The sequence below is a fragment of the Microtus pennsylvanicus genome, chromosome 15 (genome assembly GCF_037038515.1).
Source record: "Microtus pennsylvanicus isolate mMicPen1 chromosome 15, mMicPen1.hap1, whole genome shotgun sequence".
NCBI classification, from domain to species: Eukaryota; Metazoa; Chordata; class Mammalia; order Rodentia; family Cricetidae; genus Microtus; species Microtus pennsylvanicus.
In genome coordinates, this window is record NC_134593.1 from 54709024 (window position 1) to 54735229 (window position 26206).

The 26206-nt window shown below is 42.8% G+C and overlaps 1 protein-coding gene across 3 annotated transcripts in view; it reads right to left on the reverse strand.

The window, feature by feature from the left end:
• Positions 1-26206, reverse strand: part of Tbc1d4 (TBC1 domain family member 4) — a 160531-nt gene that overhangs the window by 58148 nt on the left and 76177 nt on the right. For all 3 annotated transcript variants that reach the window (XM_075950169.1, XM_075950170.1, XM_075950171.1), the window contains exons 2-4: positions 9285-9869; positions 7008-7097; positions 2820-2924 (exon numbers count right to left, since the gene is read on the reverse strand). In XM_075950169.1, coding sequence (XP_075806284.1) covers positions 2820-2924; positions 7008-7097; positions 9285-9869 — 780 coding nt within the window. The remainder of the gene's footprint in view (positions 1-2819; positions 2925-7007; positions 7098-9284; positions 9870-26206) is intronic.

The following is a 26206-nucleotide window of genomic DNA, read 5'->3' on the forward strand; positions in this document are numbered from 1 at the left end:
TCAAGGTATCCAATGAACATTGGCATCTTAACAACTGCTGATAAAAGGCAATGCTCAGCTTAAGAGCCTAACCAGCCCCATAGTGGAGAGCCCTAAATGAGTTAGGTGGAAGCCTATGAATCATGCTTATCCTATGTCTGAATGCTCACACCACTGTTTATATGCCCAGTCCTATCCCATCCCTCCTGAGACCAAATGATAGCAACACTTGTATTTTCTTCAAATAAATAACTTTTATAAATTAGTTCCATTTATTGAAAATACGTCTCCCTTCCTTACCATTTGCAGTGCAACCCTCAGACTGGAATCTGTCCCTTTACCCATTCTCCAGCACACTGCTTGTTTCTTACATATCAAGAATCTATTTTTACAAGTACTGTTCACATCAGATATGAGAGAAAGATAACCTCTAGAATATGAACCTTATTCTTCTGTCAGTATGCCAATATTTCATTAACAATATTACTCTTATTATCTCACTAACTCTTAAATTCATATAAACTCTAGATCAGGAACAGCATAGTTGGTTTTTCTTTTACTTTTAATTATATTGTCATAGACTACTTTCTATGTGTGTGTGGAGTTTAGGATGGTTGCTTAGACACTGTAACTTTTTTTTTTACATTCTGGAAATCAATTGGCAAGCATTTGTGAAACAGTATTAGCTGCTTCTCTAGGGGCAAAGAAGGGAGAATGTGGAGGGCAGTAGGTAAATGTGTGTGTAGCCCAGAAGAAAGAACACATCTTAGAACTGCACAGTTCGCCACTTCATTACAGTTGTTACAAAGAAGCAGAAGAACGTGGAAACTGTGTAGCCGGTGCTCAGAGGAGGCAAGTCAGCAAGTGTGGTCTTGGAACTTTCTGTCTTCTACAGCTGCCAAGCCACAGCCCTCGTCAAGCTTCCAGGACAGGTATTACTGACTCGGCTACTTCCTTCTCTTCTGTTTGTCAGGGCTTGAGCTGAGCTACCCTCTATGACACAGGAAGTGCACATTATATTTTTCTCTTAATTTTCAGTTCTGGTGCCACATAATGCAATTAAGACGCTGATTGATAAACTCTGAACAGAGGCAGCTTTGAAAGATATCATCGTAGGCCAAGCTCAGCCAGTTAGTGCCTCGTGGAACAGGAGGGCACACAGCCAGTGTGGTCTCCAGCACTGGCCAGGGAATGGAAGTGGAAAGGCCCGGTATCCCACATCTTTTATCATCATTAACAGTTTCTAAAGCAAACAAAAACCAAGTAAACCCTAAAATGAAATAAAAACCTGTAAACAAGACCCCAAATAAGTGGGTCTTATCAAGTTCTTCCTTCTGGACAAGAGATATTAATGAGCACATCTGATTGTCCCTGGACCGTAATAGATAGCCTCTGCCCTTATGAGCAAGGTGACAATCCTGTCATCTAAACGTGAAGGACAGCAAGAAAAAGAGTTGGCCTAACTGTGAACATCTATGAGCATGTTGTGTGAGGGCAGAGACCAGCTACCCACCATGATCATCTAAGGACAACGCCCTCAAAGTTCAGTCCTGGTTCCTAAACGGAACCTATTCAGCTAAGAAGAAACACCTGGAGAGGTACATGTAGATAGTTATTAAATAACATGAATTATCTAAAAGGAAAATGAAGCTCCAATGGAAGTTTCTAGAATAAGAACTCACTAACCACAGGCATTTCATATGCCCTAGAGGGGAAAAAAAACTGGAAACCCGTTTCCAGAGGAGCGGAATCAGAAAGTGTCATTGTGCCAGTTCACGCCCAGGCCTTCGGGAGTTCAGTGTCTTTGTCAGGCATGTGGAGGTCAGAGTTAAACGTAACAAGCCCCAGGAAGCATGCACAATGTGGCCTGGGATAATGGTATATGGAGAAATGCTGACAGCAGGCATATGTGTTCAAAAACCAATGGTGCTGGGCTGTGAACGGGTTCATTTTATAAAGTGCTTATCTCGCAGAACCCATGCTAAAATGGTGGCTGTGGTAGCATGTGTTTACAATCCCCATGCTGGGGATGGTGACAGGAGGGTCCCTGGGGCTCCCTGGCCAGCGAATCTAGCATACATGGTGAGCACTAAGTCGACAGACATCGTTCCTGAAGATGACACCCAAGACTGTCCACTGCCCTCCGTTCTCATAGGCATACACATACACGTGCACACATATAGATAAATGCAGCCACCTCGCACACACAAACATATACACACATAATAAAATTATAAAAATCAATATTTTTCGTAAATGCATCTCTAATAATGGTGATGCACACATCTGAATGTTTGTGTGACGATGGATGAGAAGCCTGCGTGTGTGGAAGGACAGGAAAAAAATCTTTGAAGAGAAAAAAATGTCAACATATTTCTTGGCAAACGGTAACTTGCAAATTCCAAAGAAACAAAATAAATGATGTGTTTTGAAAAAATAAGACAGGGTAATTAAAAAAAATGGGGGAGGACAGTTCTTCTCCTGATGGAAGTATTATCTAATTTTTGACACCATAAATATAAACAGGAGGTCAGTGGTCTTTGTCACCATCTATAAGCAACAGAAAATATAACGGTTTGTCTCTGTCAGAATTCTTCCAATTTAAAAAAAAATAACCATGGTAATATAGTAAAGCCTGTTAAAGCCAAAGGCATATACTCTTAAAAGTGATGATCTGTCTGTGGCTCTCAACTTCTGCTCATCCTTCAAGGGTAAAAACATCTCTAAATGCCATCTTCTTTCCACACAGAGAACTGAGTTCCCAGCAGATGAGACTGCAAAGATAGTCTCTTCCACTTCTTCCACTTGCAGAAGCAGCGGGCAGCAACAGCCCCACTTACCAGAGACTCGTTGGCACACTGGAACACATAACAGATGTATTGGCTCAGCCCCGGCTCTGGAGACTCCCGACAGATGAAGCCAAAGTGATCAACATGCTTTATTCCCTAGATAAAGGGGAAAACACAATACAAGCAGTGCTTCTGGGGTGTTCCCTGATAGAGACTGACATAATTTCTACACTTGCCTAACTTCCCAGACTTCTCCTTCATGGCAATGTGACCAAAGACATAATGTCATTTTACATAAGACATAATGCTGACAGATGCCCTGTTGATGAAAGAGATAGAGAGGTCTAAGACCTCCACTTAGACTCGTTGATTTTTATTAAAAACAAAAACCAAAGCAAAAGAAAAAGCATTGCTAGTAAGGTCCATTATTTCTTAAAATGAAGACATGATGTTTGCCTGTAATGAATTTTCAATTTATTGTCTTAGCATGGTAGCCAGTGATTCAACATAAAACCTTTCCTAGTCTATATGAAGATAAGAATCTCAGAAAAAGTACAAGAGACAACCCTCAAATTAAATACTGTATGGTTCTATAAAGTTTGTATGGAAACTGCTTGAATATGTCAATTTATAGATATTCAAAGAACCACAAAAAGAAAGATTGATATTCTTCTTCATGTGCTTGCTGCAAGTGCCAATTATCCACAGTCACAAACCTTCGTACTTTCTGTACCCAAGTTAAATGATTTCAGCTGTATTTATTCTAATTAAAAATTCAGGCTAGCAGTTGTGTGGCTTGGTCTTCTGTGGGACTCCTAACAGTGGGAGCAAGGGCTGAATCTAACTCTTTTGCTGGTTTTTGAGACTCTATTCCTCATACTGGGTTACCTTGCTCAGCCTTAAAACAAGATGAGGAGCTTAGTTTTTCTGCAACTTGATAAGGTCATGTTTTGTGATATCCATGGAAGGCATGTGTTTTTCTGAATAGAAATGGAAGAGGGGTGAATGGGAGGGCAGAGGAGGGACAGGAGAGGGGAAACCATGGTCTGAATGCAAAATAAATAAATTTAAAATAAAAAATAAGTGAAATAAAATTTATATTTAAAATAATTCAGTCTGGGGGTGATGAGATGGCTCAGCAGTAAATGCACTTGATGCTTGAGCCTGGAAAACAGAGTTCAATCCCCGGAGCCTGCACAAAGGTGGAAGGAGAGAAGCAACTCCACAGTCAGCCTCTGACCTCTACACGCGTGCTATAGCATGCACACATACACACACTAACAATAAATAAATACGTACTATAGCATGCACACATACACACACTAATAATAAATAAATACGCTTTCAGCCAGGCGGTGGTGGTGCATGCCTTTGATCCCAGCACTTGGGAGGCAGAGACAGATGGATCTCAGGGAGTTTGAGGCCAGCCTGCTCTTCAAAATGAGTTCCAGGAGAACCAGGAAACCGTGTCTCGAAAAAAACAAAACAAGATAGATGATAGATAGATAGATAGATAGATAGATAGATAGATAGATAGATGATAGATAGATAGATAGATATAATAAATACATTTTCAAAATAATTTTTAAATGTAAAAGCTGAGTCTGAATGCACACACCAGTAAGTAATCTGTACTGTGTTTCAGTAGCAACACAGCAATTTGAAAACTAGGTTGACGGAAAATATGAAGTGTGCCCGACATCTCCTAAATGCAAATGAGAAGAAAAGTCTTTGGGGTCAGATCTGCACTTCCGCGCTGCCTCAGCGACTGACTGAGGTATGAGATACTGTACTAGGCAGCCAGTTGCTGTCTCTGGCTTTATTTCTTTTATTCAGTACCAAAGAGCATAAAGACAGCTACTCTGGGGAAGGTGTGGGAGCTAGAACTGAGAAACAGCTATGATGTCTCCAAGAGTGTTTCATCAGTAGTGACCCCATTCTTCCTTGCTATAAAATATTCAATCTATCCAAAGGACATGGAAAAATAAATGAACTCTGCTGGTTTTTATGTAAGGGTGGGGGAAGCAAAGAGGAGTGAGGCTGTCAGTCTGGTAAAATTAGCTCCATGCGCACAACTCTGGTGAAAGAGCTTTTATTACTGCCTTCGTACTAAGTCGGGGACCTCACAGGGCCTCATTATCTCAGTGCGCCTTCGGATGTGGACTTCCAGAAAGAAGAAAAAAAGAAGAAGAAGAAGAAGAAGAAGGAGGAGGAGGAGGAGGAGGAGGAGGAGGAGGAGGAGGAGGAGAAGAAGAAGAAGAAGAAGAAGAAGAAGAAGAAGAAGAAGAAGAAGAAGAAGAAGAAGAAGAAGAAGAAGAAGAAGAAGAAGAAGGTATTCAAAGGGAGGCCAGTTCCTGAACACAGCCACCTTGCCTCCCTTCACCTCCTGTGAGGAAGTGGTGGGAGTGGGTGAGGAGAAGTGGATGAGCCTGCTGTGGCTGGAAGTCTTCCCACCAGGCTCCCTCTTGCTGCTGTGTGACTGTTTCCTGAACTATAATATCATAATGCAGAGCCCGACTTCCATAAAAGGAAAAAGGCAAAGGACATCAAAGTTGAGCTTCCACGCCCACAAGCTTGGTTGGGATGTGTTCTTTGTCTTTGTGTGTGCTTACATTCATTGGATAATGAATGCACATTGGGCAGCTTAGGAAAGTGGGGCCAGGAGGTGCGACCTTAGTGCTGAGTATGTCATGAGCTAAACTTGGGTTACATATCACTTTTGCTGTAGCCTGTGGCCAGCCATGGAGACAAGCTCATTCGCATTGGTCCTGTGTACTCAATACCTAAGGGCTCCCTTTCAAAACATGAGATTCTAACGTCCCACCAAAAGACACATGCTCATACCAAAAGTCAATTAGTCAAAAATCCCTGCAAAGTTTGTGACCTTGCAGGAACCTCCCAAGAAATGGACAACTAACTACAAAAAGAGTTCAATATTTTGAGGGTTAGAATCATATTCCCACTAAATTCCTGTGTTCCTTAAATAGGAATTTCGAAGTTTGTAATATAACCGTCCTAGATTAAAACGCTACTGCTCTCTACATTGCTAGAGTAGAAAATATTTATCACTCAAAAATCCCTATTACAGGAATAATATTAAAACAAGGTGTTAGAAATAAAAGCACATTAGCTAAAGTAAATAACTAATAAAACTTACAAAGAAATCATTGTCATCAAAAGAAAGTCTGAATGTCATACCAAGAGCAACACTAACTCCAAAGTTCAAAGAGAAGACCCTACAGTAGAAATGACTTTCTCATGTAAAAGTGGGACCCTTTGTCTTTAATGGCTGAGCTGACCCTCTAACCTGATTTTTCAACATCAAGATGTAGGGACCCAGCAAAAAATATATTCCTGAATGCACTTTGAGTCACCAGGCCAGTAACAAAAGATTATTTTCAATCCCACAGAGATGTCTTTAAATATGTAATTTTTCCACATTTTGACTTAAGTACACCTTCTTTTCTGGCAGGTATATATTTTCTTCTCATGTTTACAGTCTGTTCAGGCAGCTCAAACTTTGGGGTAGATATTCTAAAACACTACAGTAGTCTATGACTAATATTATATACATTTGTCTCTATTGATGTTTTAAATCATAAATACATTCTTTCTTGAGTAAAAATTTAAAAAAAAAATTACTCCTCAAAGTTGACCATATATGGTAGCAGAAACTAAGAAGGCTACTTCTCCTTTTATTACCTGCTGTGGGATAAAGAACAAACTTATCTTGGTGACACCCACAAGACCCACAGCCCACCAGTCTGAGGAACATTTGCTGTGAGGTATTTTCAAAAGAATCCACTACCACAAAACCTCCTCCAGCAGAAGGGTTTGAGGAAACATCACTGAGACAAAGGGCTGAGGAAAGCAAGGGGAAAATGGAGTGACAGACACTCAAGGTCCTGGGAAGGATTCTGTTGCCACATAGTCGAGCACACGAACACATTTTAATTGTAAGGCACAAATGTTCTTTAAAACATTATTTCTCTTAAATTTGGGCTCAGCAATGGAGCCACTATCGGGCCAGTATGTGTAAGAAAAGACCTAGGTTCATTGCTCGGGGGGGGGGGGGGGGGGGAGAAGAGAGAAGAGGTGAAGAAGGAGAAGAGGGAAATAAGAAATACTTAAGTTTAAAATAATAATATGTGATTTAAGGAGGCGCAGCTGTTATTGTGGCTACCTGTGGAACACGACAATTGGTTTCTTCAAATGCTGTGCCATGACCTGGTGGCATACCTGAGAACAAGAGGAAATATCTTTGAAATTCTTCTCCAGCACGACCGATTTAGTGTCTGGACTGATGAGGTTGATCTCAAAACGGCCGACCTTGAAAAGGAAAAAACAGTGCATCAATCACTTCAGCGCTTGAGGACCTCAGTCTTCCTGGGTAACGAAATACGCAACAATGGAGATTCAAATGATGTGGCCTAGACAAATCTATTTCACGTGTGTTTTACCATATCATCCAACCCAAAGTCAGCTCTCTCAAGTCATTTCGTTCCTCTGTCGGGAAATTAAGCAACCCTCAAACTGTAGAAAGCCAAAGAATACAAATCTTTTTAGCAGTTAAGAAATGACTTCCTTTTCAGAAATATGCCACCTGCGATACACATACATGCATGCAGGCAACACACTCATACTCATAGAATCAATCCATCCAAAGAAACCTTTCTAATATGTAATCTTTCCTCAAGTCACTAATCTTACATCAGCTCACTGGCATTATCATAAGATGCTCTTCAAAACAGTCAGTAAAATAATACATGCAGAACTGGGCTCAGGTAAATTTTTGGAAAATAGATATTCAAAAATTTTAACATAAAGAACTACAACCAGCAGAGAACAAATCTGGGAATCCAAAGAAGAGGAGAAACCGACTTCACGCATCACCACACAAAGGACCAGAGCCAGCCTGCTTACAAGCCCAGTTGGTGACGGGACAAGACAATGACCGAACAAAGGATGCAAGCCGGAGATCAGCTGCAGACTAACTACAAACCTTCTCCGGGACAACATCATATATTCAATTCTTTAAGTGAAATGATATTTTCCATAACCCTGTAAATTTTTAAACTATTTTTAAAAATAAAAACATCTCATAGAGGAACTAAAAAGATGGCTCGTGGCTAAGAACACTGGCTGTGCACGCTGGAGGACTTGAGCTCAGGTCCTAGACGCCACTTAACAAGCTGGCCTTGGTCTTGCAGGCACTGTAATGTCGGCACTACAGGGGCAGCGGGAGGCTAACACAAGAGGATGGCAGAGGCTTGCTGTCTGCCTGTCTACTTGATAAGAGAATTCGACATTCAAGGAGAGGCCCTGCATTAAAGGAATAAGGTAGAGAGTGATAGAAGCTAAAACCTAACTTCTTCACAGATCCGGGTACAAACGCACACACCAGAAACCCTGCTCTCCTGTCTCTCATTTCTCTCTCTCTCTCTCTCTCTCTCTCTCTCTCTCTCTCTCTCTCTCTCTCCATCCCTCTCTCTCTCTCTCTCCATCTCTCTCTCTCTCTCTCTCTCTCCATCCCTCTCTCTCTCTCTCTCCATCTCTCTCTCTCTCTCTCTCTCTCTCTCTGTCTCTTTCACAGAATTATCTTTTACATTTAATATAGCTGTATCAAGTTATTGAATAATTAACCTAATGAATCATCAGGACAATCGTGTTCCTTTACTCCTCCATTTCTGGGGGAAGAGTACATCAGTGTTTACATGAATGACATCTTTAGAATCTCTCTCTCTCTCTCTCTCTCTCTCTCTCTCTCTCTCTCTCTCTCTCTCTCTCTCTCTCTCTCTCCCTCCCTCCCTCTCTCTCTCTTTGCCCAAAATCTACTTCACCAAAACTAGCTTTCCAAAATCCACGCCTTACAAGCATTGCTAACATTCTGTAGCTTTATTAAAGAGTGTATTTGGGATTCATCCCAAGGCCGACACTGGTGACAGACACCTCATATCTATTGCCTGCCTCTTCATAGCTGCTATAAGAAGTTTTGCATTCTCTCTGCCTCCTTGGGGTCCATGACTCATTTGTGTTCCTTCATCTGGTCCTCCTGCTTCTGAGAGAGAAAATCTGAAGGCCAAAAGGGCTTACTGTGGCTACTGGGGTGAGCAGAAAGAGAAGACTAGCAGGTAGGACCAGGACTACAGGGACGATAGCTTAGTCCCTCACATACAAGCAAGAGGACCTCAATTTCCAGAGCCCAGTTTTGTTTTGTTTTTATAAAGCAGAGTATAGCCCAGTGCTAGTACAGCCCATGCTAGGAAGAAAAGCAAAATCCCTGGAATTCTGCTAGCCAATCAACCTTCCATACCTCCAGAAGAGACCCTGCCTCAAAACAAAACAAGGAAAATGATGCCTAAGGAATGGTACCCAAAGGTTGACCTCTGGCCTCCACCCAGGCACACGTGGGCAACACACACCCACCGCACACACTCAGGCACCCACTGACCAGGGAGGAGATATAGCTGCTCAACATCTTAAGAAGCTGCAGGCCAAAACCCCCTGCCAGGCTACCTGGAAGAGCATGGTCCTGTTCTTCTCCGAATCTGAGGGCTGCACGTGACTGGGCGCGCTTGCATGCCTCCTCCTTGGCTGTGGTTTCTGGCTGTTGTCATGGACCTTCTTCTGCATGACGCCTGTGACGCTGCTGCACCGCGACCGGAACTCCTGCTGCTCATCAAAACCACAGTCTTCCAAAATCCTCTCTGGGAAGCAAACCCGAGAGCTGGCCAGTGTGGGTTGGCTGGCCAGGGAGGGCAGGGCGTGGTGACTGGTGACCGCACCATCTGACTTCTCAGGCAGGATGTCATCTGGAGACACAGGAGACTCAGCCTCAAAGACACCCAGCTCGTTCCCAGGGTCCCCAGGCTTCTCGCCCTGGAGCCTCAGCCGCTGCTGCTCGTGCAGGCTGAACTTCTCCTTGCAGTCGTCAATGAGACTGGAAGGTGCCTTCTTGTGGGTCACGATCACCCTCCCACAGTAGAGCACTTCAAACTTCTGAGAGTTGTAGAAGGCGTCCTCATTGTCTTTGCTGGGTTTGGAATCCTCCTTCATGGCCGCCTTGGACAACTGCCTGATGCTACTGATCACATCTGGAACCTGGGGAGACAAGTGAAGTCCTCCTTTTAGTGGCCTGTCCGGAGACCGTTTCTGTTTCAGGTTACACAGACTAGATTTTCATCCTGAATGATAGGAACACAGAATGCACTGTGGTGCCTACAGGAGGCAGAGATAGTAAAGGGGTACAGTACTCTGACATAAACTTCATGAGATTACTCAGATCATGGAGCCTACACAAAATCCCTAAGTTAAACGTTCCCGTGCAACTCTGCTGGCATGAGCTGAAGTTTCAACGTGAGATAGAAACCAGGTGCCCTCATCGCATTAGCCAACTAAACCCACCCAAGATGGGACTCCACTGCCGAAGCTGGCGCTGAAGGACTAAATGCAGGAGTGGCGATTCGCAAGCACCTTATGCCGGAATATTAAAGGACACAGGACTTTGTGAAACTGTTAAACAGCTTCGTGGACGGAGCCCGATGTCCACCACCTCAGTGCGCGCGCCCGCACACACAGACACAACCAGCACACCCCCGGGTTTGTTCTTGCTCTAGCACTCCCTGCTGCCTAGTGCATTCAACATTGGGTAGAATTGGTTACATAAGACCAAATTTACGTTCCCAGAGGATGGAGATACCTATCTCTATTTTTCTCCCATTTTCCCTAGTTTTCTAAGCACCTAGAATACTTCCTGGATGATAGTAGATCCCAATATATGTATTAGTCCCACAAAAAATTCCTTCTACTATTTTAGGGAAAGGGAACAACCATCTTGTACTCAGAGATACTCTGTATTTTGATGTGTGTGCCTTGTCCTTAAGTTTTCTAATAACTGTGTCAAGACCAGGATTCCTTGCCCTTCACATGGCTACTTGGGATCGAGTGCCAGAGAAGTCACTGGTTTAAAACAATACAAACGTCAGCAGGCAAACATGAAGATTCTCTGTGGAGGACAAAGTCCCTAGACTATCTCTTCAGGGACTCACCCTGAACTTCTCACACATTTCAAGGATGAAGTCAGGTGTCTGTGCTAGCAGGTGACTCACAGTCTCTGGCTCCTGCTATTTGCTTGAGTTCATTGCTTACTCTACACAAGGAGTCCGCAGTGTTAAAGAGTGAGCGAGCTGACATTCAACCCTACGGCAAGGTACACTTATTTCAGTAGGTTGATTGCAGCCTTATGAGAATGATCTTTCTCTCCTTCTCAATTCTGTCCCAGTAAACACTTCATCTGATTACTAACCCAAAGATCCCTAAACCTCAAGTATCTACAGTACAAAATCAGAAATATTATCTGTAGGAACTCTTTAATTTCAGATGTATATGTAAGGCCTACATATAATATATATTATATGTGTATGCATTTATATGTATATTATATACACATATATAATTTTATATGTTGTATATATGCATGTGTGTCATGTACATGCACACATTACATAAATCACTGAAGCTTACAAAGGCCAGAAGAGAGCATCAGATTCCCTGGAACTGGAGCTACAGATGGTTGTGAGGCACCAAGTAGGTGCTGGGAATCGAACCAGGGTCCTCTACAAGAACAGCAAGTGTTCTTAACTGCTGAGCTATCTCTCCAGTTCCTTGCTGGACCATTTTCAGCTTGTTTTCTTTTTTATTTTATTTTATTGCTACCATGTAAATGACTCTAGTACTGCATCGGAGTTACATTCTACAAGTGAGACTGAACACAGCCAGCTCCTTGTTACTTTCTGCCAAGTCCTCTGGACTGTTTACCTGATATTTTTTTATTGCAGTATGGAGAATGGAGATCTCTTCAGGGAAGCATCACCAGTGGCTGAACTTTCACAACTGCTGGGGCTCCTTTCTGTGACCACAGAGATGGTCCAACACCTCAGATAAATTCAGGAAACGGCTCCATTTACATGAGCAGAGCCTGTCATCCTGAATTCTAAACTGAGTGGGTAATTTAACCTTCCAGTAATTTAACATGTTTACGCCATAAACCTGACTCCCATTCTCTTTAATATCTCCTTCCAGACTGTGACTCACCGCAGTGGCAGTGACCTAGGCCACAGATGCTAACCACAGAACCTAGCTGAGGAGAGCCAGCTCTGTCTATGCCTCTCACTATGTAAAAGACACAGAGAAGCAAACCGAGCATCATACACACCTGTCGTGCATGAGAGAGGACACACTGTCCCTTATCATTACTGTGAAGATAATAAGGTATCCACAGTAGAGAAATGTTATCAGAGAAACACAAATAGACACACAAACACATACACATATATACAAACACATACACACACGCGTACACACATACACACACATACACACATGCATATATACAATACATACACACATATGCATATACAAATACACACACGCATATACACACATACATACACACACATATGCATATATTCACACACACATATATACACACTCCTTTTTGGCATTTGTTTATGGGATCCACCAGAAACACTGTAATAGGAATAAAGTCTTTCTCCAACACTGGCACAGACCTGTTTTGGTAGAATTGAGTTTTCTTCTGTAGCACAGCACTAAATGGCGTGTTCTCTCTGTGCAGTTATGAATACGGCTGAATAACTGGGTCCTCTGTGTATAGGTGAATTCTCCATCTCTTTCCTGTACCGTGACACATGAGTTTTTATTTGAGGAAAATGTAAGCTTCAGTAATTTGTGTCTTACAAGAATTCTTCTCTGTGTGTGTGTCTGTGTGTCTGTGTGTGTGTATGTGTGCGTGTGCTGCACAGGAGACATGGGGAACCATAGCTTCTCCCTTTGCCCATTGCTCACCAGACAAGGAAGTACGGATGCATTTCCAGTGCCCCCCCCCCAAATGCTCCCGAGCGCCCCACCATATACACTCTAGCTGTGCATTCCAGGATTTTGTGTTCTGGCAGCAAATATCTGCATGCTCAGGCGCTGCCTGCAGCCCACACAGCCTGATCCAGACTGCGAGTCAATTCAAGGCGCCGTCTTTATTCTGGGCAACACTGACTCTCTAACCGAAACAAAACTGGAAAAGACGCCAGCGAGCCAGACACTAGGAAGTTTATATTCCACAGCCAGCTTGGCTGATGTTCCGCTCAGTTCCCTCTGGAGAGTGGCTTTTTGCCTCTGCAAACCAGAGTTGTCTCAAGAATGAAAAGTGACAGATGCTCAAAAAGAGTTCCCTTAGAGAGCCAAAAATCTGTGAATCTGTTCCTAGAGGGTGTCAATGTAGAAGGGAAAAAATGATAATATGTATCATTTTAACATTAAGTCAGAAAAGGCCTACAATGTTGGAAATATCCATTTATCAATTTAACAGACAATAAAACGAAGGAAGCTTCTTCAAGTGTCTCGTAGCATTTAGAAACAGCACAGTGCAGGAACTGGAGAGATGGCTCAGAGGTTAAGAGCACTGACTGCTCATCCAGAGGGCCTGAGTTCAATTCCCAGCAACCACATAGTGGCTCACAACCATCTGTAATGAGATCTGGTGCCCTCTTCTGGCCTGCAGGCATATATGCAGACAGAACACTGTATAATTAATTAATTAATAGCATAGTGCCACCTTTAGCTGGCATTTTGTTGCTACACCTCCAGGGACTCAATAAAACAACAGATTCAAGTACCAAGATTCAGACATTAAAGCAATGCATACCAGTTCCTTTGATACCAGGGGTCTATTTATCATCAATTAAATATTATTTAACATATTAAAACATATTAATATTTAACATATTAAAAATATTTGTACTTTCAAACTATAATTTGTCTAACTCAAGAGAACACCAATTTCACCACTACCACACGTCTAAAACAGTGGTTCTCAACCATCCTAACACTGGGACCCTTTAATAGAGTTCTTCGAGTTGGGGTGACCCCCAACCATAAAATTATTCTCATTGCTACTTCGTCACTGTAATTTTGCTGCTATTATTAACTGCAATGTAAACATTTTTGGAAATAGGGTTTTGACAAAGGGGTCACCACCCACAGGTTTAAAATCACTGTCTAAGGAGTTCAAAAAAACTTAAGATAAAACCATGGAGTGCAGAAAGCAATAAGGAAAGATACCTTTGATCAGGAATCCAGCTGTCACTGACATCTTCACAGACGGTATGGAGTGTGCTAGACCGTGAGCCTCCCCAGCTTTCCCCCTCTGTCTCTCTCTCTTTCTGAACAAGCCAACTGCAGTTTTGGTGTTGCAGTTTAAGTCCACGTTATCACTGTGTGGCCAATGAGAAGACTTCCCAACCATAATTGCTTCAAATATGAAGTATTGCCTGAGTCTGCAATCAGGAAAACACACAGATTGCTGGAGATGAAGGCGCCAAAGCTTTGGCTTTTTAAAAAAGAAGAAAGGCTTTATTGTTGATGAGTTTTCCCTTCCTTTTGCTCATGTGTCTAAGATTTACTAATTGTACAGATAAGAGAAAATTAATCTATAGTATGAGGTCATTTTCCTAACAGAGCCCTGATGCTCTTCTGTAAGTATTGTTAAATGGATGCAAACAGGAAGGTAAGAGTACACTCCCTAAAATAATACTAAAAGATCAATTAGGTTCATGTTTATAGTTGGTATGATCCTAGCTGATTGGTTTATTATTGATCTTTTTCTAATAGTTGTAACAGAGACTTTCTTGGCTGCCCAGACCCGAATAATCAAACAGACACTCTATTAATTACAAGACTGCTTGGTCAATGGCTCAGGCATATTTCTAGTTAGCTCTTACATATTAAATTAACCCATCTCTATTAGTCTATGTATTGCCATGTGGTCATGGTGTTACCTCATTTTCTACATAGCTTGTTCCCTCGGTGGCTGGCTGGTGTCTTTTGACTCTGCCTACTCTTTCTATATATCTCTGTTTGGATTTCCCATCTGGCTTTGCTGTGCTAAATCACTGGCCAAAGCAGCTTCTTTATTAACCAATGGTAATAAAACATATTCATAGCATTCTGAGGGGAATCCCACATCAAATAGTTACAAGTGGGCCCAGAAATATTGAAAAGGGGAAAAATATAAAAGTTGAGGAAAAATATTACAGAACATATCAAATCAACGGAAGGAGCTGTCGACTGGGAATAACACTTCAAAGCAGCTCACCCACATAGAAATATCATGGCACCTGTCTTCTAAGTAATGCACACCCTTGGAGGAAGGCTAGTTCTTTCTACTCTGCTTAAGAAACAAGATTCTACGGGCAGGAGAGAAGGCTGAGGGGTGAGGAGCACGTTTGCTCACACAGAGTTGGCTCATAGTGGATTTCGTTTCCCACCACCCGCGTAGGGTGACTCACAGCCACCTTTCTGACGCCCTCTTCTGACCTCTGCAGGCACTAGCACTAATATGCACAAACACACTTCTAAAATAGATAGAATACACGTTGTCTAGGCATGGTGAGATGTTGGAAGTAGAATGGCACAAGGTGAAGTCGAGCATTTTAAGAAAGAGTAGTTTGGTAACTCAATGTTATCACTTCTATTGAGCTCTTCAACATCATCATCGCCAAACAACGGAGGATACTGGGAGGTGAGCATCCCAGGAAGCAGTTTATTTATATTAGAGGCACACAGTCTTAGCTACTTTTCCAGACACTTTTGCCTTGTCAGCACATCCAGTTCAAGCTGCAGTGTGAGGTGAGGCTGTCTGAAACCTTCCTTGTCATAGTTTAAGATGATATCGCCCCGTTCAGTCCAGGCTGATCGCGAATTCTGAAGCTCATGCAATCCACTACCCTCAGCCTCCCAAGTAGCTGCGACTACAAACGTATGCTATCCCACACAGCCTCACTCATAACTCCTCCCCACAACTCCTTCAGATTCTTTGCATTTGGCTTAAAACCCTAACTTATTGTATCAAAGTAAATGTTGCACTTTGCAATATTTTGTAAGATAAACTTTATTTGTAAGATGAAGTTGAATTTTGGGTGGGTGCAGACACAGAATAGAGTAATAGAGTAACTTTAAAAAGTCTTCCTCGAGAAGTCTCTGGTCTACTCCATCTTGTTTCAAAACAAATGCCTTAACATCAAAAGTTAAAGCAATAAAGAAGATAACGAGATTAAAAGAGTCTGTTTGGGGCCAAAGAAAGCAGAGCACAGTAGCTCTGACTTGGACCAGACTCCTACGAGCAGTTTGGTTTTGATCTCTGGGCTCTGAGCCAAGATGGTTTCCTCTTAGTCCAGGGTTGCTTTATTTCTTAGCAACCTGATGTGGGAGTGTCATATATCAATCTGTTGATTTCCTTGGTTAAGCAATAAAGAAACTGCTAGGCCCATTGGATAGGCCCACCCTTAGGTGGGTGGAGTAAACAGAGCAGAATGCCGGGAGGAAGAGGAAGTGAGGTCAGACTCGACAGCTCTCCTCTCCAGAGCAGACGCCTTCAGAGAGACGCCATGCTACCTGCTCCAGGGAAGACGCACACCATGCCCCAGCTCCGACCCAGGATGGACTTAGGCTAGAATCTTCCCGGTAAGCGCACCTAGGGGCGCTACACAGATGATTAGAAATGGGCTAGTCCAGGTGTGAGAATTAGCCTAGAAGAGAATGGGCCAAGCAGTGTTTAAATGAATACAGTTTGTGTGTAATTATTTGGGGCATAAGCTAGCCGAGCCGGGCAAGCGGCTTGGGGTGTTGGGGACGCAGCCCCGCCGCTCCATATTACTACAGCAACCCTCAACCACTTTGCTTCAAACCCTAGGAACACCACAGCATTTCTCTCACCGCTGTTTTCCTGAGGGCGAGTTAGCGTGGAGGCAGATGGGTTTAAGATCTTTGCCAAGTTCTTTACCCCATTTCTGTCTTGCCCCTCAGAGCATTGAATTCCTTCCATGGGAAGTTTAACGTTTTAGGTGACTTCTGCTTACATGTGTTTGCATGTACACATGGATGTGTCCCCACAGAGGCCAGAAAGGGACATCAGAGCCTTCAGCGATGGAGTGACATGTGGTTGTGAACTGCCTGATGTAAGCCCTGGGACCCAAACTCTGATTCACTGCGAGAGCTCTTAACTACTGAGCCAGCTCTCCGACTCCAGGTGTATCTTCTTAGCCTAGGACCATCACAAACTGCAGAAGCACAGACCGCAGAAGCGCGAGTTACACAAGAGTTACTCGCAAGAAATATTGGGGAATTACAGGATTCGATTAAAAGTAGAATCCCATTAGAAAGAGTGGTGTGCAATGACAGGGGGAAGGATAACAGGACATAGCAAAAAAAAAAATACTAGAAGGAAAACGTCATTTGTCCTAATCTCCATCACAAACAAACCATTGTTTTGAAAGAGATGCAAGTCATTACGTGGCATCGTATGAAGGCACAGAGCATAAACTTCGCTCTTGGCCGCAGCCCCATTCCAGTACCTACTGCTGCCTCCAGAAGGGTTGGCATCTGTTGTGTTTCCCATCTGGAAAGTGTCAATCACAAAGCTTAGCTTAGAGCTAAGCTGGGAACTTTGAATAAAGGGTGTGACTCTGCCTGAATATGTTGGGACAGTAAAACAGCCCATAATGCTTTATTAAAGCTAAAGTATAATTCTGTTCTGTGCTATATAAGGAAATGAAAGAAGCCATGATGACATAACCATCCTGGCCTTCAAGAAATAGGAGAGGTGAGAGAGATGGGGAGAAAAAGGTACTGTGCAAGGGGAGTGAATATTTGAGGAGTTTAGAGAGTCCAAGTCTCAAGAAGTAAAAGACGAACACAAGGAAGGAGGAGGAACTGGAGGGAAATCTGTGCAGACTCCTCACAGTTTTAGATAAAGAACTCCCTATCACGGAGCAACGGTGGTGGCCAGTACAGACTTTATTCCTACAGCTGTCTGGGGGAGGCACATTCCAGGCGTCAGGAACACCAAGTCCAAGGCTCCGAGCCACACGCTGGCCTGATGTGCCCAGAGAACTGCAGGAAGTCCGTGTGGTTGGAGTGAGTAAATGAGTAGAGACTATGTACTTAGGTGACCCAGGTAATTGTGGGGATACAGAGCTTGACATCCTACAGGTCTTAAGAGGACTTCAGCTTCTATTTTTAGTGGAGAAATGACATGATCTAGGTTATACTTTTCAAAAGACCCCTTTGGCTACTCCATGAAAAACAGACATCTATGCTGACTGAGGATGAGCTACCAAAGGCTCACACACGGGGCGGGGAGGGGGGGGAGTGGCAAGCAGCAGCCAGCGTCTCAGTATAATTTTAAAGGTACAGTGTGGGTATTGATGGGCACGAGTGGGGAACAAGAGACAGAAAGGTCGTGATAACGTCATGTGTAAAAGGCAGAGGAATTAGGGAAGCAGAGCTGCAGTGCACCGAGCTGGGAGGGGCAGCTGAAGGCATCGGGAGCTTGGTTTAGGCTATAAAGTTTGAGATGCATGTAGACATCCAGGGACAGTGTCAGCAGGCTGAAATCTCTCCATCACTCAGAGTAGAGAGTGGAAACGACACAGAAACAGGAAAAGCAAAACTATGAAGGCTGGAGAGATGGATAACAATGATGGGGGCTGGAGAGCAGGCTCAACTGTTACTTGTTGCTCTTGGAAAGGACAGGTTCTATTCCAAGCACCTACATGGTGGCTCCCAGCCATCTGCAGCTCCAGTTCAGGAATCTGATGCTCCCTTTTGACCTCTTCATGCACCAGGCACACACTTAGAACACACAAATACATGCAGGCAAAACACCAACATTACACATAAAAATAATAAAATAAATCTAAAGAAAACACCCTAAATAATTTTTAAGATGCCGTTCAGTGGACAATGCTTAATAGTAATCGGCAACCTGGTAGGCTGGGAAAAGGTGGCGGAAATGCAGGGACAGTGTCCTCAAGGGCGCAAAGGGGAAGGAGAGGACGCAAAGGAAGCAGGAACAGTTCCATGCATGGGGAAAGAACTGCGAGGCCCCGGGTGGGGGCAGATATCGGGGTGGCAGCAGCAGGCTTCCTCCTTCCACTCCTTTACCCTCCTTTGCACATCAGAAGGCACACTCTCAAGCAGAGCTGCGGGAAGGGAGGAAGACCCAGCAGAACATTAAACGCGGGACGTTAAATTCAATGCAAAGTGATTGGAAGCCTCGTTGTGAGGCAAAGCTGTCTTGGAATCTTAAGGCTACCCTCTCTGAGGTCTCATGGAGGTAATTATGATTCAAAGGAAGATTTCACCAGAGAGCTTAACTCTCTTAGGTGAAACCCGGTAATCAGGAAATAGAAAACAGGAATCTGCACCGTTAAATGAAGTCACGGAAATAAACTACATTCTCAGCACAGGCTGCAGCTGGGAGCGATTCTAAGGAGCATTGTATCGTTCGCCTTTCGTGTTGCTAAGACTAATTGTCTACCCAATACAACTTAAAGAAGAGTGCATTTTGGTTCCTAGTTTGAAGGTATATCGTCAGTCATAGAAAGGAAGGCGTGGAGACAGAAACGTGAGGTATCCAGTCCCAATTGCAGGGGGAGTCAGTGAAAAGGAGGACAAAATGGATTTTTCTGACTTTTTTTCTCCCTTGTTCTGAAACTGCAGCCCATGGGATGGCACCACCCACACTCAGGGTGGGTCTTCCCTCCTCAGCTAAATCTCTTGGAAACACTCCCACGGACAGGCCCAGAGGTGTGTCTCCTAGGTGATTCCAAACCCAGTTGGGTTAAGACTGAAGATTAATATCACAAATGTATTTTGGAATACGTCTGCATAGATAGGACGTAGAAGAGAACATTTTGTATCTTACCAAAAAAGATTTTTAAAAAGGTCTGGTTATCAAGGTGTCACTTATGAGAAGTAATTCTCTACTACTTTCCTTATGCAGATGCACTTTTTAAAAAGCCAAACGAAAACTTAAGTCGCTGAAACATGAAAGTAAAACTTATACATGTATACTCAAGAAAGTTAATCTTTTTTCTAATTGTAGCAACAAAGAGTACGGCACTACGAAATACTCCAAACTGCTGTTGTTTCTAATGGCACTGAATGGTTCTGAATATCGCATATCCCTGCAACCAACACAAAACATGGCGAATGGACCTGCTAATTGATGTTTAGTAGGAGTACGTACTTAATGCCGTTTTTTTTAATACTGCCTGCACTTACTATAATGACCACAAGGGGGAGCGCTCTCACATGAACTAATGTGAATACTATAACTACAAAATAATAATACTGAAAAAAGATAGTTTATAAAATATTATTGCCACTGCTCTAAGTTTAGGCTCATAAAATCAACCACTTGGAAATAAAAGACTGGGCATTTGAATATTTAAGCAAGTATGCCAATAAAAATAACAAGTTAATAAACTTTCAAATACTTTTGAAAAAAGTATTGTAAGGTCAGGATTTAATGACTTTGAACCTATTAAACATGTTCACAGAGGTCATAAAAATAGTAAAAATATTTTCTTGGTTTTTACCAAGATATATGAAAATACGAAGCCTTCTAAACAAAATGTCAAAAGGGGAGAGTTAATAAACGTCAACCCATGAAATGTCTGAACTCAAGAAAAGAGCAGATTTTGAGCAAGGCATAGTTGTGCAATGGAATGAGGGCAAGGGGGCAAGCTCTGAGCCCAGAGGACCTGAACACACACGTCGCTAGATCAGTAGATAGAGCTGTAATAGTATCAGGAAACTAAAACGCCACACATTTCTCAGAAACCTATTTCTGTCCTGGCGCTCCATATCGCTCCAGATATTAATAACAGCACAACAGATCTTTCACATTGTAAACAAAGTAATAGATGACATCCTTGGTCATCTTTTCCAGAGATTTCAGTTGTTTTCCAACATTATCAATAATCACTAAAGGTGCATGTGTCCCTCTTCTTCCAAGAAGAAAAATTAAAGCTAAAATAAAACGATTCCGTATCACCCAAAGATAAAAAGAAAACACACAATTGCCTCCGTCCAAAAATAGGTCAGAAGAAAGGGCAGCAGCCAGATGCCTGCTCTCTGACCCAAGCTGGCATGTTCCATGAGTGACAGCAGGGTGCTGGTCTCCCTACAGTCACTATGCGTACTGGAGTTCCATATGACCCTGTCTCCAGCCCTCAAGGTAGATTTACCCCCACCCTGGAAACAGCAGGAGTCGTAGTGAAGTGTCTCTGATATAGCTATTCCAGCAAAGGAAACTTAACAGTATGACGTCTCCCGGCAAGGCTGCCTTTCCGGCCATCAGGACAGGTTCAGATCTGAGAGCACAATTACCATCAATCATGTAGGGAGTCCTCGTACCAGAAAAGACACCGCCAGCTCTCACATCGGCAGACCTGAGGTATTCCTCGCTGTTCATTAAAACTTGCAAAGCCACCTCTCCCTTCCACTCCTAAAGAGTTACTCAAAGGACATGGTTTTGTCTGCCACCTTTAATGGAAGGAGGAAAAAGAAGAAAGAAAAAAAGAAAGAAAGAGGAAGGAGGGAGGGAGGGAGGGAGGGGAAGGGAGAGAGAGAGGGAGGGAGAGAGGGAGGGGGAGGGAGAGAAAGAAAGGAAGGAAAGGGAAAGAAGGAAGGAATGAACGAAGAAAAAAAGGAAGGAAGAAAGGGAAACAGAAGGGAAGGGAAGGAAGAAAAGAAGGAAGGGAAAGGAAGGGAGGGAGGGAGGGAGGGAGGGAGGGAGGGAGGGAGGGAGGAAGGAGAAGGAAGAAATGGAGGGAGGGGAAGGAAGGAAGGGAAGGAGGGAGGGAGGAAGGAAATGAAACTTTCAAGGTGTCTGAGAAGTAACATACCTATGTGTATGGCACTAATTTAAAATCCAATTTGTAAATGTAATACACACTGTCACAAGCAATAAGCCTCTACCCCTGAGGTCTCTGAAATGTCGCCACATTGCTGGGGAGACACCTAAAAGAGGGTTCTTCACCCAGCTAATACGGGGCTCTACCCACCTTTGGATGCTATGCTCTAATAGGTCACCTCTCCCATTCAACAGAACTCAATCTTGCTCCTCCTGACGTGTTTGGTAACAGTACAATCAAAGACCTCAAGAAGATATTTCTACTTATGAAATCTCATGAATACCACACATTTGTCACTGATTTTTTTTTCAGGCGCTGTACAATGGAGTCAGTGAATTTTTAAGTCTGTTCATTTCTTCCTTCTTAGAAACTAAAACAGATTTGCGACACTAACATATTTGTGAGAATAGAGTAGCCTTGGGCTGGGGAAATGACACATTGGTAAGTCCTTGATCCCCAGTACCCTCTCAAAAGGCAGGCACGGGAGTGTCTGCCTGTTATCCCAGCACTAGAGGAACTGAGACATATGGGCACTAGCCCATTGGCCAGCTAGCCTATTCTGATGTCACCCCTGGCCTCTATAGGCACCTGCACGCATGCATGCATGCACACACATGGGGCGGGGGGGGGAGGTAAGTCTAATACATGAATACCCTGAGGGTTAATGAAGCCAGTGTTTCAAGGTCAACATTACAGTCAACATGATTTGAGATAAAAGAAATGAGTAAAACCTGGTCACTAATAAGTAATGTGCATGGTGTGATGCCGTGGACAGAACTCAGCTGCATCAGCGGCATTCTCAAACAAGAGCTGTATCTAAGCAACTTCAAGTCAGAAGCCACGTTCAAGACAAACCAGGAGCTCTATTGTTTACATGTGAACTTGTTTGTAAATGATTTGTGAATGATTTAGCTGTGTTAGACATGCCTTTGAGTCTAAACAGCATTCACTATAATTTAGAACAAATGCTTCCATGGAGACTGCCAATCATTGCACCCTCCCCAGTCCAGTCTCTCTGCCTCATGATGTAGGCACACAGGGCATAAGGCAAGTTTTTCTGGTGACAGGTTTGGGGTGTTCATGCAGTCCCAGCCAGGTCAGTTTACGACGTTCCCTAGTGTTATCATAATAGACAAAGACGGCGCAGTTATTTCTCCCCTGAGGCCTCCAGCAGTTAAGTTAGCTGGGTACCATAGGTGTGCAGCTGCTTTCCCTGGAGAAAGTTAGTCTGCAGTAACATAAAATGAAACCAAGAAGAAAAGAGAAATAAAGGACGAAGTGAAATGAGAAAGTCCTTGGAGAGTCAAGTCCCTGAGTGTAGGATAACGATATCCTTGGGGGGGGGGGGGGGGTAGCTGATTAGCTCTCGGCCTCCAGCAAGCCTGGGCCACTCCAAGATTCTGTCAAATTATGGCTTCCACTCTTGCCTAAGAGTTACAGTTAACAATACCAGTTTGTGAGACTAGACATTAATATATCAGTTAAGAAACTATTAATATTCCATAGATATGTAGAATTTGATGATTAGGACTGGATTTATCAATCTTGATTAAAACCAAAATACAGTAACTGATTATACAACACAAAGTTGATGTTCCTCTCATTTAAAACCCAGCTGAGGACGATGGGATTGGGCGTGGGAAGATGACTCAGCAGTTAAGAGTGCTTCACCTTCAATCATGAGGATCAGAGCTCAGACCCAGCACCCACATAAGGAAGAGGATGCTCCTGCAAACACCCAGACCCCATCTTCTAGGCTGGCCCAACCATGATCTACAACTCATCTATAGTTCATCCCTCAACTATAAAGACAGTAATAAAAGGCAGACACCAGATGGCTTATCTGCGTCTCCCTGAAGAAGCAAAACCACAAGGACACACACACACACAAACACACAATAAGAGAGAGCCTACACACATCATAATTTTTTAGTTAATATTGCTTATTGAAAGTGCAGTTAAAGGCTTAGGTCTATTTGATATTATTTATTGTCCTTAAATGCGGAAGATCAGGTTCTTTCTATTTTGCTTATCTCTCTTGGGGACTCCAATTCCTTGATCTTAAATAGTGTCAACTGTACTCCAGACTGCATGACACAAAGAGAAAAATAAGGAGAAAAAGAGAGACATCACTCCATTAGACACACACACATGCACACACATGTACACATATACACACATACAAACATGCACATATACATACAAATATATACACTTGCACCCACAGGCCAGCACACATGCCACAGACATTCTGTTAATCAAAGTTTCTTAAGGAAATGGTGCACAATAAATCTACTTACAGCTTATTGACCGGAACAAGAGTGACTTCTAACAAAGGTATAACTAAGAATTACTGTCCTGGCTCTATATGGCATTGTGTCAAGTTTAAAATTCTATCTCCAAAGAAAGGAGAAGAGGCGTCAGGAACAACTTGTGTTTCTGTCATCATTGCCAATGACGCAGCACAGATAACGCATCAGCCAGTGCTCTTCAACCAGAAAAGCTGTGATAGTTTTAATAGGTGATAGATAGATGACCAAGACACAGAATGACCTAAAAATCAGGCCAAAGGTACAGAAATGTGCCTAAGTAAAGGTAGATTTGACTGGGTATATTAAAAAAAATCGCCGAGTTAGGATTATGGGATCCTGCCCCTGCCTGATGAACTGCTGAGTAGTGGTGTATCCTGGGAGAGGGAGAATCATTATCTTCAGATTTTCCCCTCTAGTGAACCCACCAGGTTCCACTGAATCATCCCAGAGACATCATGACTCCCACCATCCTGGTTAAACTCAGTGGGTCACAAAACAAAGCAAAAAGACATTGTGTTACACATTTTTAAATGTCAACTTTCCACAATATAGAATCATCTAGAACAGTGATTCTCAGCCTTCCAATGCTTCAGCCCTTTAATAGTTCCTCGTGTTGTGGTGACCACCAATCATAAAGTTATTTTGTTGCTAATTCATAATCTGCTACCGTTATGAATCATAATATAAATATCTGATATGTAGGATATCGGATACGCAACCTCTGTGAAAGGGTTGTTTGACCCCAAAAGGGGTCGAGACCCACAGGTTGAAAAACACTAATCTAGGAAGTGAGCCTGAATAGGACTACCAAGATCAGTGTAGGCTGTGGACATTGGTGTAAGATCTAGCCCATTGTGAGTGCTTCCATTCCCTGCACTATAGAGGACAGATGAAGCCTAGGTGAGAGCTAGCAGATAGCAGTAGACGGCCTGCGAGCATTTGGTTCCCTGTGTTCCTGATTGTGGTTGTGTGGTGACCGGCTGTCACCGGTTCCTGCTGCTATGACTTCCCTCCATAATGGATTGTAACCTGGAACTGAGAGCTATGTAATCTAAGTAAAAAAAAATCTCCTCTGTTAATTTTTTTTTCAGAATACTTTGTCACATTAACAGAAAAGTAATGACCTGATCATGAAGATGAGATGTGTAGGAAAGGGGGACTTACGAGGGTGGGGGATAAGAGCAGAGAGGGGTGAAAGTAATCAGAATGCATTGTATACATGGATGAAATGGCCAAAGAGAAAATTTAATTAATAAAGAGCAGCTTTCTCAAGTTAAAGAAATAAACACGAAGACAAATATTGAAAGGCAATAATGGGACTATTCTTCATTACTCAAAAAGAGCTGAGTGTTTCAGATGGTGCCAATAGCTACATCCACAGCCGTCACAGAGGGAAGCATTAGTCTGATGCTCTTCCTGCTCTTCCAGTAATTTCTGCGTTGCTACAGGGGCATCAAAAGGGCAATGGACAGTCACTTAGTGTAGGAGGAGGTTGCTTGTTTGTTTCCCAAAATAAACACACAGAAACTGTATTAATTAAATCACTGCTTGGCCTATTAGCTCTAGCTTCTTATTGGCTAACTCTTACATCTTAATTTAACCCATTTCTATTAAATTGTGTATTGCCATGTGGCTGTGGCTTACCAGCAAGGTTCCATCAGGTATCTGTCTCTGGCAGGGTTACATGGCATCTCTCTGACTCTACCTTCTTTCTCTCAGTATTCAGTTTAGTTTTCTTCACCTACCTCTATTCTTCCTTGCCAGGCCCAAGACAGATTCTTTATTCATTAACCAATAAAAGCAACACATATACAGAAGGACTTCCCATACCAACTTAGAATGTATGTCAACGCACAATATGTTTCTGTGATGGTGTGGGCTCTGATGGTATCACAAAATAGTGAGCTTAATAGATAAATTGAAATAATAATTTAAATTTCACAACTGCTTTTTAGCATAGGAAATACAGATTCAGTTCATTCCAGGAAGCCAGATACAGGAAGATCCTCCTATTTGTAGCCAGCAATTGTCTTGTCACAAGAATTTACTGCGCAGTAGAAAGTCACCTGTCATTGCCTATAGATTTCCATTTCAATGATGTGCATTATATACGTGTCTTCGCAGACAGCATGCACTATCTGTAACATAAATTTTCTGTCCAAATCTAGTGGGGATCCCATGCTTTTATTGTAAGACAGTAGGGTTCGCCATATCCTCCTCATTTGCTAAATAAATCTTTAAAGTGGTAGCAGGAAAGAAAGCCAACACCAAAGTGAGGCAGCTATGTGTCAAAATATATCACCATTTCTCTCCAAGAAATATACACTTTATCACAGCTGGAGTTATATAAAAG